General features: G+C 43.6%; 1 protein-coding gene across 1 annotated transcript; it reads right to left on the bottom strand. All coding sequences in view use genetic code 11, as the record gives it.

Moving 5' to 3' along the window:
• Positions 1 to 8367, bottom strand: EGR_05700 (DNA topoisomerase 3-alpha; the record flags this gene model as incomplete). Its single annotated transcript, XM_024494949.1, has 17 exons — positions 1 to 119; positions 939 to 1171; positions 1596 to 1671; positions 1750 to 1936; positions 2410 to 2590; positions 2997 to 3242; positions 3317 to 3629; positions 3674 to 3702; positions 3776 to 3845; positions 5065 to 5368; positions 5671 to 5946; positions 6910 to 7016; positions 7090 to 7345; positions 7382 to 7785; positions 7806 to 7911; positions 7952 to 8194; positions 8236 to 8367. The coding sequence occupies 17 exons, from the start codon at positions 8365 to 8367 to the stop codon at positions 1 to 3; spliced, it is 3282 nt and encodes a 1093-aa protein (XP_024350645.1).
• Positions 8368 to 11771: the final 3404 nt, after the last annotated feature.

Here is an 11771-nt window from a genome sequence, read left to right on the forward strand (position 1 = left end):
CTACTCCTGTGGGACCGAAGGACACCGATTGCGCGTGTGACCGGGAAGGTGGCAAATGCTGCATTTGCGAACACCGCCACCGCCGCCACCAGTGCTGTGATTACGACGACTTCTGGAGCCTGAAAGAGAAGGGATTATCAGTGATAACACGTCTCCATGTTCACTTGTCAAATCATAGAGACATCACTCCATCAAGCCACCCACACAGCACTTCATCCACATATGTAGGAATTCGTTTTTCTCTGGCACCCACTCATCTATCCACTAGCCCAACAATCAAACCAACCACCACCTACCTGGTTAGGCATTCTTTCATCCCTTTATTCAATCAACCAGGCGTCAAATCATCCCTCAGCTCACCCACATTCACATTTATTAGCCTAGTTTTAGAACCGTTTCCACAACTACCGACTTAGATATTCCATTCATTAATACGTCAACTTACTCCCCCATCTACCCGATCGTCTGTCCATGTATGGATACAACTATCCGGAAAACAATAGAACCAAATAACATCTAACCCACTTGTCAGTCCTCAGTTCGCCTACCAACCCATCATTTCATCTAGCCGTCTGTTCATGCCTTTGTTCACATAATCCAATAATATTTGATGAGTCCATCCAGCCGCTGCATCATTCAACAGAATCCACTTGATCACTCTATCGGTAGACCTATCCACTAATCCATTCGATTTGCCCCCAGAGCGCATGCTCGGCCTTCAACAAACTACCTATCCATTGGTCCACCTATTCCATCGTTTAGGTGGTCCTACAACCATAAATCGACATTTTTGTGCACCCGACCATCCATCCAACCACTTGCCCATCAGTCAGTCCACCTTCACGAATATCTTGCTAACCATGCTGCCTAAACAACTAAGAGTTTCTGATAGCATCAATGATGTTTAATCAGCATGAGAATCGACTGACGCGGCTCACCAGCACCACCTAGTGGAGTTGTGGGCGGCCAACTCTCATCCTGATCAGCAAATGAGGGAGTGCTGATGCCAGTGCGAGGACCACGAGAACAGGAGGAAGGTCGGCCGGCAGCACCAGTGGGAGCAGTGTCTGCCCATTGGAAGAAGTGACAGCCACTGCCACCACCGGGTGCACTGTTCGGACAGACGAGGAACTGACGACCACGGTTGGCTGTCGCCTGATTCACTGTCCGTCTATGAAGTGCGGTTGGAAAAAAAGACCCAATCATTAATACACCCATCAATGCATTCATTCACTATCAAAGCCCTCCCCCCTTAGCCAGTTCTTCTGGCTGACCATCCGACCACAGCATCATTCATTCATCTATCCGATAAGTTGTATAGATCCTCCAGTCTACCTATTTACACTTTTATCGGTAAATTTAAACATCCTTTCATATACAAGATACAAAATTACCGGATTCATGAAGGTTAAAATTGAGTCAACAAACCTAACGGCAGGAAGACCGCACGAGCACATCACATTTCCATTGGATAAACCGACACCGGAATCCCCATTCAAAGAGTGATTTGGAGCGCTGCTTTGGGAGAAAAGATGCAAGGCATGACCACAGGATGCACAAGAGAAAGATTGTTAATTAGAATCACTTAATCCCACCTCCCAGCTGAAGAGTCCTGCCAAAGGAAGAAGTTGCACACATTGGAGATATCGCCACACTTGTAGAATTTTTTACCTGCCACAAAAAAAGAATTAAACAATTTTGCCAACTTAATGCAACTGAGTAAAAATTATTTTCATGCAACCAACTCACCTTGGTTGGGACCAGCCTTGCGAACGGTGAGGAGACGAGCTGGGATCCCACAACTGCACACGACGGGGTTGCTCTCATCGACACCATGACCGTCATTACCTTGGAAGTCATTTGCATTGAACGAAGAAGATGGGAGGAAGGCGAATGAATGACGGAGAGAGGGCAGTGCTGGTGGAAGGCTAGAATGCTAATAAGAAAGGCAAGTGTAAATGTTGAATCCTTTCAGCATCGTGCCCTAGTGATTACCAGATGCAGCACCTACTCACTTCCTTTCAGCAGCATCTTCAAAAGCTCAAACTACTGAGCGCAGCAGCATAAATGCACCGAATTTTAACGCATAGAACAACACGATGATGCTGGCAAACACGAATTTAGCAGGTTTCATAATTAATAAGAATCTATTCATAGAAATATTTTAAAGTTAAGGAAGCATTTGGATTTCGCTCAGTGAAATAATGCCTTGCAATGACCAGAGATGAACAAAACGAAATCAGGGTGGTTGATAGAGGATTCTGACGTACTTATTCTGTTAGTCATAACTGCATCCACAAACTCATCCACTATTGCTCCGTATAAACCAACGCTGATCTAGGTGTAACGAAGTTCACCTATCCTCAGGATAGATTGCTACCGACGATAACTTTATACGATCACACCAACCTGTGCCGATGACGCAGCTGTTAAAAAGCCACGATTGGGTTGGCGAGGAATGACGGAAGAAACCGGTCGTTGCTGCCCGGCGAGCGTCGAACAGAGGGCAGGGGGAGTTGTGGTAACCGAGGCGATGCGAATGCCGAAAGCCATTCGAAATTCCTCGTCACAGAAGAGGCAAGTTACGTATCTGTGATGTAAAATGGACAGGAAAATTGGTGTCTAGGTACCCTCTTGATAAAGGAAAATAAATAAAAAATGCTAAATGATCTCCAAAGATGTGTTGCATGTAGATGTATACAGACTGCCAGAGTTATCGGGAAAATTGCCAAATGTATTTGATGTTTGCATCGGCAAGCATCCTCAACGCTACCATACAGATTATCAGACTTTGATCCTAAAAGGCCTCGCCCATTTACAATTCAAAAATAGCAATATTTTGATGGAATGATATGTTATTTTTGTATGAGATTTCTAAAGGAACACCAAAACCATAGTTTATCGTTCCGAATGCACTTTGTTATTTTAATATCAAATTTAATAATACATAAACAAAATCTGGAAAAAAAGCAATACTATAGCGCAAATCAACTCACTCCATGTCGGGATCCTCCTGCACATATCCACACGGCAACACCGTACCAAGTCGAAATTTGAGACCAACAAGCTTGCCACGGCCAAAACAACTGGCACCATCAACTGACTTGCAAGGCACCGAGGGAAGAGTCCCCGTCACTCCCTGTCCTATTGTCGTGACAACGCGAGCAGCAGTCACCCCATCGGGCAGCCAGATGGCAAACTTGCAGTCAGGGAACCCAGTGCATGAGAAGAACCACCGCGGCCTATGAAGTCGACGCTACTCATCAAATTTCAGTAAGCATAATATCCCAACCAATCCAATCTCAGTAGAACTGACCGATTCGCCGAGGACTGAGTGCTGACACCAGAGTCGATAGGATCTTGTGGACCCTTTTGACGAACTACGACGTCCTTTCCACAGGAAGGACAGGAACAGAGTTTCTGGTAAGCTTCTGTTCTCCTGCTTTCAGTGGGGTTATTTGTGGATTCTAAAAGTTTAACTGTAATTTTTTTCCTTAATCGAGGCATACCTGGAATGTTCTCTGCCTCCTGAGCAAGATGCTTGCCAATCGCCATGTCCAATTTTCGCGCCTCCCGGACAACCATCTCGTAAGCAGATTTGTACTTGGCCAACTGGGTTTGCAGAACCTCTAAAATGTTTACTTTAAGGGGGAATTTGGACCTGATCAATTACCTTCTTTTGTCTTTCGGCCTTCGCATATTCTACAGGTCAAGAAACAGACGTTATTTCATCACCTTCATGAATCTTATTAAACAGGGAGATTGAAGAGCTTACGCCTTTAAGTCGACCTCTAGATCTGCGCGTAAGTAGGGCTTTGCAACTGCTAGATCCATTGAATCGTAACCTAAATTGAGGTAGACCAAAAACGAATTTATTGACATTACATGGCATTATCGACACGTCAGGTCGCAATAGAAAATTGACAACTGAAGCGAAATTCAGATATGGAATTGACTTCAAAACGTCGATTGTGGAGCTAGCCTATGGCACTCACATGAAGATATATGTGGATTACGTAACAAGAGACAGTTCTGTCTCCTTCCCCCACCGGGTCCCGGCAAACTGAATCCAATCCTGAAAAAGGTGGCCGCCATCGACAATGACAACAAAGTGACAAGAAAAATATTAACTATGAGTTTTAGCGCCAATTATTCTACTTATTTAAATTACTCCGCCTTTAGACAAAATTTCCAACAAACAGTCATTGGTATTTGAAGTGGACTCGTTGAAGAGTGTCTAGCTTTAAACAATACAAAGACGGTGAATCCTTCCCGCCCCTCAAAGTAGTTCACTAAGGGAAGTCAAATCCCAGATATAATGGAATCGACAGAGACGCATCACTGACGTTGGCGTCAAAGGTCATCTCATCTCTGTAAAAACTTGATGACTAGCATTCCTGGCTTCTTAGTACTTTTTCAAAGTACCGACTACATCGTAATCGCGCGAAGCGGCGAAGTAACTAGAGGGAGCGGCGATGATGACCCATGGAAGGAGAGGGGAGCATTGCGTTCAACTTGGTGGGCTCCCCAATGTCAGCGATTTGTGCTCTAGTCATGGCGGTGTGACTTTCGCGTCATGTCTATAGCCTCCCTGTTGGTGCTGCTTGTTACGGACGCAAAGAACAGCTCAGTGCGTCACATCGGCAAGCCTGAAGAGGCCAAGGCGATTTTTCCATTATACCTAAATTTTCCACGCTATTTCATCCGTTGTAGAATGAACTATCTGTAACGTCTGCAACCCTAGCAAGTGTTCCAGTTTAGGATCTCCAGAAGTCCCCGCTTTCCCGAACTTGGGCTCTCATTCAATTTCTCTGACTGGCTAGTACCAAGTACAGGTAGACAATTAAATGCCACAGTAATCATCATAATACCAAGGCCAAGGTAGTAAATGTGTGGAAGTGGAACCACTCTCCGTCCGCAATAGTTAGCAAGCGATCACGTACGCACACGTTGTACACCCAGCTTACTCATCCGTAGAAAGTCTAGCTCTTAATTGCACCAATTTAGAGCTCAACAGGATGTAAGCTTATGCGCCCGTACAGCAAAAAAATTAATCTTTCGCACCTTCCACAAGTCCTATGCCGAGTTGACTAGGCGCCAGGAACTTGGTGTCTTGCAGAGCGACATACATGCGTTTTTTGATAGTCTCAATGTGCTCCGCGTGCGTGGCATCAGTTCCAATGCCATATTTGTCCATCAAGGCGATCAGATCCGCTTCAGTTAGGAGACTTGGTGCCGTTGTAGTGCCTTCAATCATCTGGAGGAAGTAAATAGCCACAGTTTTTACAGAATTGAACAATCGTTGGCTTAACTTTGAGTAAATTTTAAGCAGGTTCTTTCTTCCTCTATGTATTTTTTTTACCATTCTCTTCCGTAAGGGCAACAGAACCAGATCCAACACGTCTTCTCCTTGCCAATTTTGATTTAGCCAAAGGATAAATTAATAACGAAACTCTCTGTCCACCCACTTATCCCATATTTACTCACCAAGTTATCCCAAACATCTTCTTCATGCATCCCGACTCCATCTAGCCGTTCGTTCAGTTTCCATCAATCCCCCCCGGCCCCATACACCTCATTTGATTCCATTCTATCATTATTAATTTCAGTTTCACCACTTCCACTTCGTCTACTTTAGGGTAACCGGTGGTCAAATAACTTCAAAATCACCTCGATCTTGTCTGGAGTGACGAGCTCTCCCAACTTAAAAGCAGGCATGTATCGTTCACTCCAACTCTCGTAGGGATGGTACACCTCCAAGTAGTTCCGACTGTGGATGACCAGTCCTCGTGCCTCAAACACTTCACCTGTATCCAACGACGATGCGGCGGTAGAATCCGCTGAGCCTAACATCAGGCGCACCGTGGTCTCTGCACCCTTAGCGTCGTCTGAGAGACAGGCGAGGAAGTGACGTGTGATGAGTTCGTACAGACGCGCCTCATTACCCTGGGAAAGGAATAATGATTTGCCGAGTAAGAACTAATGCAAGAACTAGTCGTGGAAGGTATTTCAGCCGATCAGGCCGTCGGAAAATTATGCAGATATCATGGAAAGCGAAGAAACTGAGGTCCACTCAAACAATACGAACACTTTGGAAGAATTTTCAGTAGGAAATGCGGTGAGATATTGGCAAATAATTTGCATCGCTAAGTGGAAATCTGAGAGAAGACTACCCAAAAACAGTACCAATAAGATTCAAAACATCCGCAGCCAATGAAGTTGCTCAACCAATTAGTCCTGCCTTTTGTCACTGTCCCAAAAGACGAGACGATTTTTTCAGTAATTAAATACTCAATTTTTTATTTTTTTAAGCTCTTCTTCCCTAAACACTTCATTGCATAAATGCTAGGATTATTTGAGATACATTGTATCAGGAGAAGCCCCATCTTCGTCAATCATATCGCTATCCTTAGCGAAAAAATAAATTATGCTTGATAGTAGCCGCAAAAAAACGATGAAATATGCGAAATTCTAACCTCCCTCGGATAATAATGACACCATCTTAGAAGGTGAAAGCCAGCATTAGTAGATCCATGTTATGCCCGATGATTCAGTTCACTATAAGTAGAACAGTTCCTTCGTGTATGCCTTTTTTTCTTGCATGACAGCAGTAAATGGCCACTTTTGAGGGGAGAACACTCGAGTGATGTAACAATTGTGTGAAATCAGTAAACGAACCAAGTCATGAACATATTTGAAAAATATCACACCCTGAATCATTGCCCGACCGTTAGAATGAAACACGGCAAGTATCAAATTGCTAAAGAAGTAAAATAGAATCTTCGTGGTAGATGTCTTTTTAAAGCTAAATAAGTGAAATTCTTGCCTATATTATGGAACGTAAACTTTTAATATCAACAATGAAAAGGTTTTCATTAGGTCGATTTAAATGAATGCTCGCAAACGTACTTGAAGGTTGGTCCCAGCCTTCAAGGGATGAATGGGAGGATGCGCCTGGTCCGATTTTCTTCCATTCCTTGGCTTTAATCCGACAGCCAGTAATTTGTGCGCAAAATCTAAAGGTAACCGGAAGGTATAAAAACTCAAAGTAGAAGAAATGGCCAAAAAGCATAAAAACACTCTACGTACCTGACCACCGACTGTCCTGTATTTGGGCCTCCACCAGCGGTTTTAGATCCAACTCCTTTGGAAATGAATTCGTTTCCGTTCGAGGATAGGAAACATACCCTTTGGTGTACAATGACTCTGCCAATTGCATGGTTTCCTTAGCGCCAATCCGCAGTTTACGTGAAGCCAGCTTCTCCATCTCTACCGTGTCCATTGGCAGAGGTCTCCACTTCGATTTTGGTTTTCGTTCTACATGAATAATTTTCCCGATGGGGTTCTAGACAAAGCATGTGAAGTCTCCAAGGTGGCCTACCTCTAACAAGTGCTCGTGATAAGCGGCACAGCAGGCTTGGTCAAAAAGACGGCCTCTCTTCCACTGGAAAGTAGCTCGAGAGTCTCCTCCCTCTCTCATTACCTCAGCAGTAATCTTCCAGAAGGGCTCTGGGATAAAACTTTCCACCTCGCGAAAGCGTTCAACCACAAAACCGAGGGTTGGAAATTGACAGGATCCATAGGAGATGAGTTGATCGGCAAGAGCTCGAGGGAAGACACGTTTCAGACGAAGGGTTTGAAAGCGAGTGAAAGCAGCACCAATGCGAAGGTCGAGTTCTTGACGTGCGTCGACTGCTTGACTCACGTGTTCATCGAGGGTGGTCAAATTGTTGATGGCACGGGTGATGGCAACTGGTGTGATTTCGGAGAAGCGAGCTCGAGAAACTGGATAGAGGATTTGACACGTTGGCAGACTTCGACAACTTCCATGCCGATGTTTTCACCTTCGCGATCGCAATCCGTCCAGATTATGAGATGGGAACAGTTTTTGATTTCGCGTTCTAGGGTTCGCTGAATGGCAAGACCACAGTAATCAGCACGACAAACATACCCTGATTGGTTCGTACTCCGCTGTGCATTTCTTTTCGATGGGGGCATCAAAGAGGGCCAAGGGGTTGCAAGATTCCCTGAAAATAAGATAAGCTTTCAAACCGAGGTACCAAGAGCGAAAGCACTGTGAAAACTCATAGTTGAGAAGGTGACCAGAAACTGAAGTCATCACGAAGGAACAGCTTGCGCCGTTGAGCGTCATTGGAAATTCATAGATTTTATTAAACTTGGAAAAACCTTCTCGCTAACGAATAAATATTCCTTTTAATTGATTAGAAAACATACTCGAGTCGTACGACCCCGACCAAGAATCGCAGCAATATTCTTCGCTGCTTCGTTCTTTTCGGCTACATTGAGGACACGCATGGACGCAAAGGGACGTTGGAAAAGCTTAAATATGCGGCGAAGATACACCATGAGCCATCAGGCAATCCCGGGAATTGTGAACAAACAGGCTAAACAAACGGCTCCAAAACGCGCCCTTTGTCGTTCCGTCTAACCTTGAATTGCTTTCATCAGTTAAACATTTTTTAAACAGCTTTGCACAAAACACAAACAAAAGATTAACTGCGCTAAAATAAACTTGCTCTGTTTTTATTTAAATCGTATGGTGGAAATTGATTTTATCTAAGCACTAGCATTTGCGCTAGCAAGCATTTACATATTAAAAGCGCCCACAGTCATAAATAAAATCAAACGTTCCTAAATTAGCATGACTTGTTGTTTACAACTTTACTGCTTTAAATTAAACTACAGTAGGACTATCCCGATTGAATTTGATTCCATTTCAACAGATACTTCTTCAGCAACTAGTTGAACATTTTCGAAATGCCTGACTAAATCTTCCTGACTTGCTATTGCCAAATGTTATAGTAGAAACAATTCTAATAATTTAAGCTGAAAAGTTATTTTGGCAGCCTCTCCCGGCAAGCAATAAAGTGGGACTGATGTGTTTAGCAATATCTGTGGCACACACCTCTTCTATCTCCTCTTTCCTGGCCTTCACACCCCTAGAACACTGTGGATGACTGAGTTTGGACATATTTATTGTGTAGCTACAACAAGGATAGATACAAGTTTAGAGGGACATGGGAACAGGACTCTTCTCCGGCTCGAGAGATGTTAACCGCCCCTCATTTGTGAGGTTGGGTTCAACTACCCGCATCCTCTCCGAGTGGAAAACTTAAATAGCACACGTATTACATATCACTGTTATAACGCAATCGTAATTTGAGTATCACGACCCATTTCCCATGGAACCATCTGGAAACAGCTTTTCTTTCCTCGTAACTTAGCTTGCCAGTTAAGGTTAAGGCAATCTAATGCTTAGGAGCCTTTTATTTTTGTTGGTGTGTTGAGTGAGCTTGAACGGAACAAATGCCTGCTAATAATAAAGTAGTTTTATGAATCGCTAAACATGTGCAACTGGTAAAATCATTCCGCTTCTTGAATTAATTATGGGGTATTTCCAAACGCCTCCTGACGCACCTAAATTGAAGAAGGGTAATTTAAGCACTAGAGTTATTCTCAAATCGCATTAGTTTCTCGGAATTGAAACCGCATATGAGGCTGTTAGTGGATGACAAGTCATTGTCAAATTCAAGGGCATATCAAAACAGTGTTCCATCCTCCACTACAAATACTCGGAATCCAATTAGCAGAAATCGGTGAGCTGTCAAAAGCGCAAAGCATTTGTTAAGGCTACGGCGACTGCCTACTGCCATCACCCCCAGATACTACCCAATTTTCGTCAGCTAGATTGCGCACCCTAGAAAGTGAACATGAAATTCTTTACTATTTTTGTAATCCTTATCTGAATTTCCAATCCTAAAGGCGGTTTGATAAAGAGTGTCATATTTTATTTCAAATTGGAACGAGATATTGCCTTTATAAGAGTACTGAGCCACTATTCTAAATATCAGCAAGGATACTAAACAAAAACAGGATTCGCATTTCTCGATAGTACTCAATTCACGGCCTCTTTGAAGCCGTAATGGGTCATTTCAGAAGAGCAGAAGGCTGGACGGCTAATAGGGTTGACCGACAAGGTGGATCGCAATCTGTGGCGACTGAAGTGACCAGGTAGTCAACCTACACACCAAATCACTGGCAGATATACCAACAACAAACGCCGCTAGAAGGAACTAAGCCAACTGCAAAAAATTGCGGCGTTTCGATATGAGCCTTGAATTTTTCAAATGTTTTTACACGCAAAAGTAAAGAAAACAGTAAACATGTTAGAAGGAAATTCAACACCACCATTTCGACCTTTGTACTTACCCTGCATACCTTTATTTCCTCAAGCATTTTTACCAAGGAAAGTTTTGACTAACTTAGGTGGTAGCTAGTCTAGCGTCCAATACACACCTCTGAAGCAGTTTTTTGGTTAACCATTTTGCCGAGGATTTTGCATCACTACTTCAAACGTTTATCGTGCAATACAAACAGTAAGTTGAGGTAGGATTGGTGAACGGTGATGTTTCGCCCCCGTAATTACACCCTCCTCAGTCACATCGCAACCTTTCATACCAACTTCAAGGTGATGAGCCCAATGGCTTGACGTAGGCCGACTATCCCAACGGGATCACCTGTCTCCCAAGGCGGAATGCAGAATCGGATCATGGTGCAACGCAAGACAAAATTAAGCACCCATGATCTTTTCAACCACGACAAATGGTAATTGGTAATTGCTGAAAGTTGAGAGAAGCTTTGACAAGGTGACTGTGATTCTAGCGCTCGGTGACAAGTTAAGTTCTAATCAGGAGGCCTTGTGAAGCAGGACTGTTAAAACTAACGGTGGATTTTTAACTTTGCCTTAGTCAGTGGGTGGTAGTAGGTTGGAAAAAATCCAAAGCACTGACCTTGGAGAATAATAAACTTACCATTTATGGCTGTAGAAGCAGCGGAGAGTTAAACACGCCAGCCACGCATTGTAAAAGCAAAATTCGTTAGTTCAAGTTTAAAAACTGCTTGTGTTAAAGAAGCATAAACAAATTCACCTGGAAATTTATGGTCGGTGTCTACCCACCTATTCTGCTTCAGCAAGCCCAAATGGGCATGGGTAAGGTAACCACCATTTTCTCCAACAAAAACCATTACGGCTTCCCACTGCCAGGAAAGTAAGTTAAGGTTTGACATTTCTTAACATGATGCCAATTGATAGTCCATTTTCTTAGAAAAACAGATTAGTAACAAAAAACTAATTATTTGCCAGAAAAAAATTCCTTAACTCATGGTCGGCATTTGCCTACTTAACTCATTTCAGCGAACGCAAATTGGCATGTTAAGTTGCCAAGTCAAGCCAACTCTTCCCTATCAAAAATTATTAGTTTTTAACTGTTAGCGAAGAAAATTTAGACTCGATGTTTTAATACTTATCAATCTCTAACTGACAACCGGCCCTCGATGCTATGCCCAGCACCGTTGCCCCTGCGAGCCTCATAGGGCTGCGTGCCCTCTCGACGGCACAGTCCTCCAACCATGCGCATAGCCTCTCAACCCTTCAATAGGCCGACAGCGAATTGCTTTCCATACTGATACGGCTTGCTATAACTTGGGGATCCGCTATGGTGACGGCGTCAGTTGAGCTATAAGAGCACCCTTTACGACTGTCTGATTACCTCCAATTCTGTCTCCTCTCACCACCTAACGCGGTCCACTTTCCCCATTGGTCGGTGGTTACTCATGGTGAAGGTGGTCGGGCGCTTCTGCTCCGAATTTACAAGTGAAACTGCTAAAAAAAGCAAAGGTCTGGGCTTTGGAAGAAGAAATATCGTCATGAATAGGGTTTTCCGATGAGTGAACAAGTCAAAAAAGGAAAC

The sequence above is a fragment of the Echinococcus granulosus genome, assembly GCF_000524195.1.
Source record: "Echinococcus granulosus chromosome Unknown EG_S00044, whole genome shotgun sequence".
NCBI lineage: Eukaryota > Metazoa > Platyhelminthes > Cestoda > Cyclophyllidea > Taeniidae > Echinococcus > Echinococcus granulosus.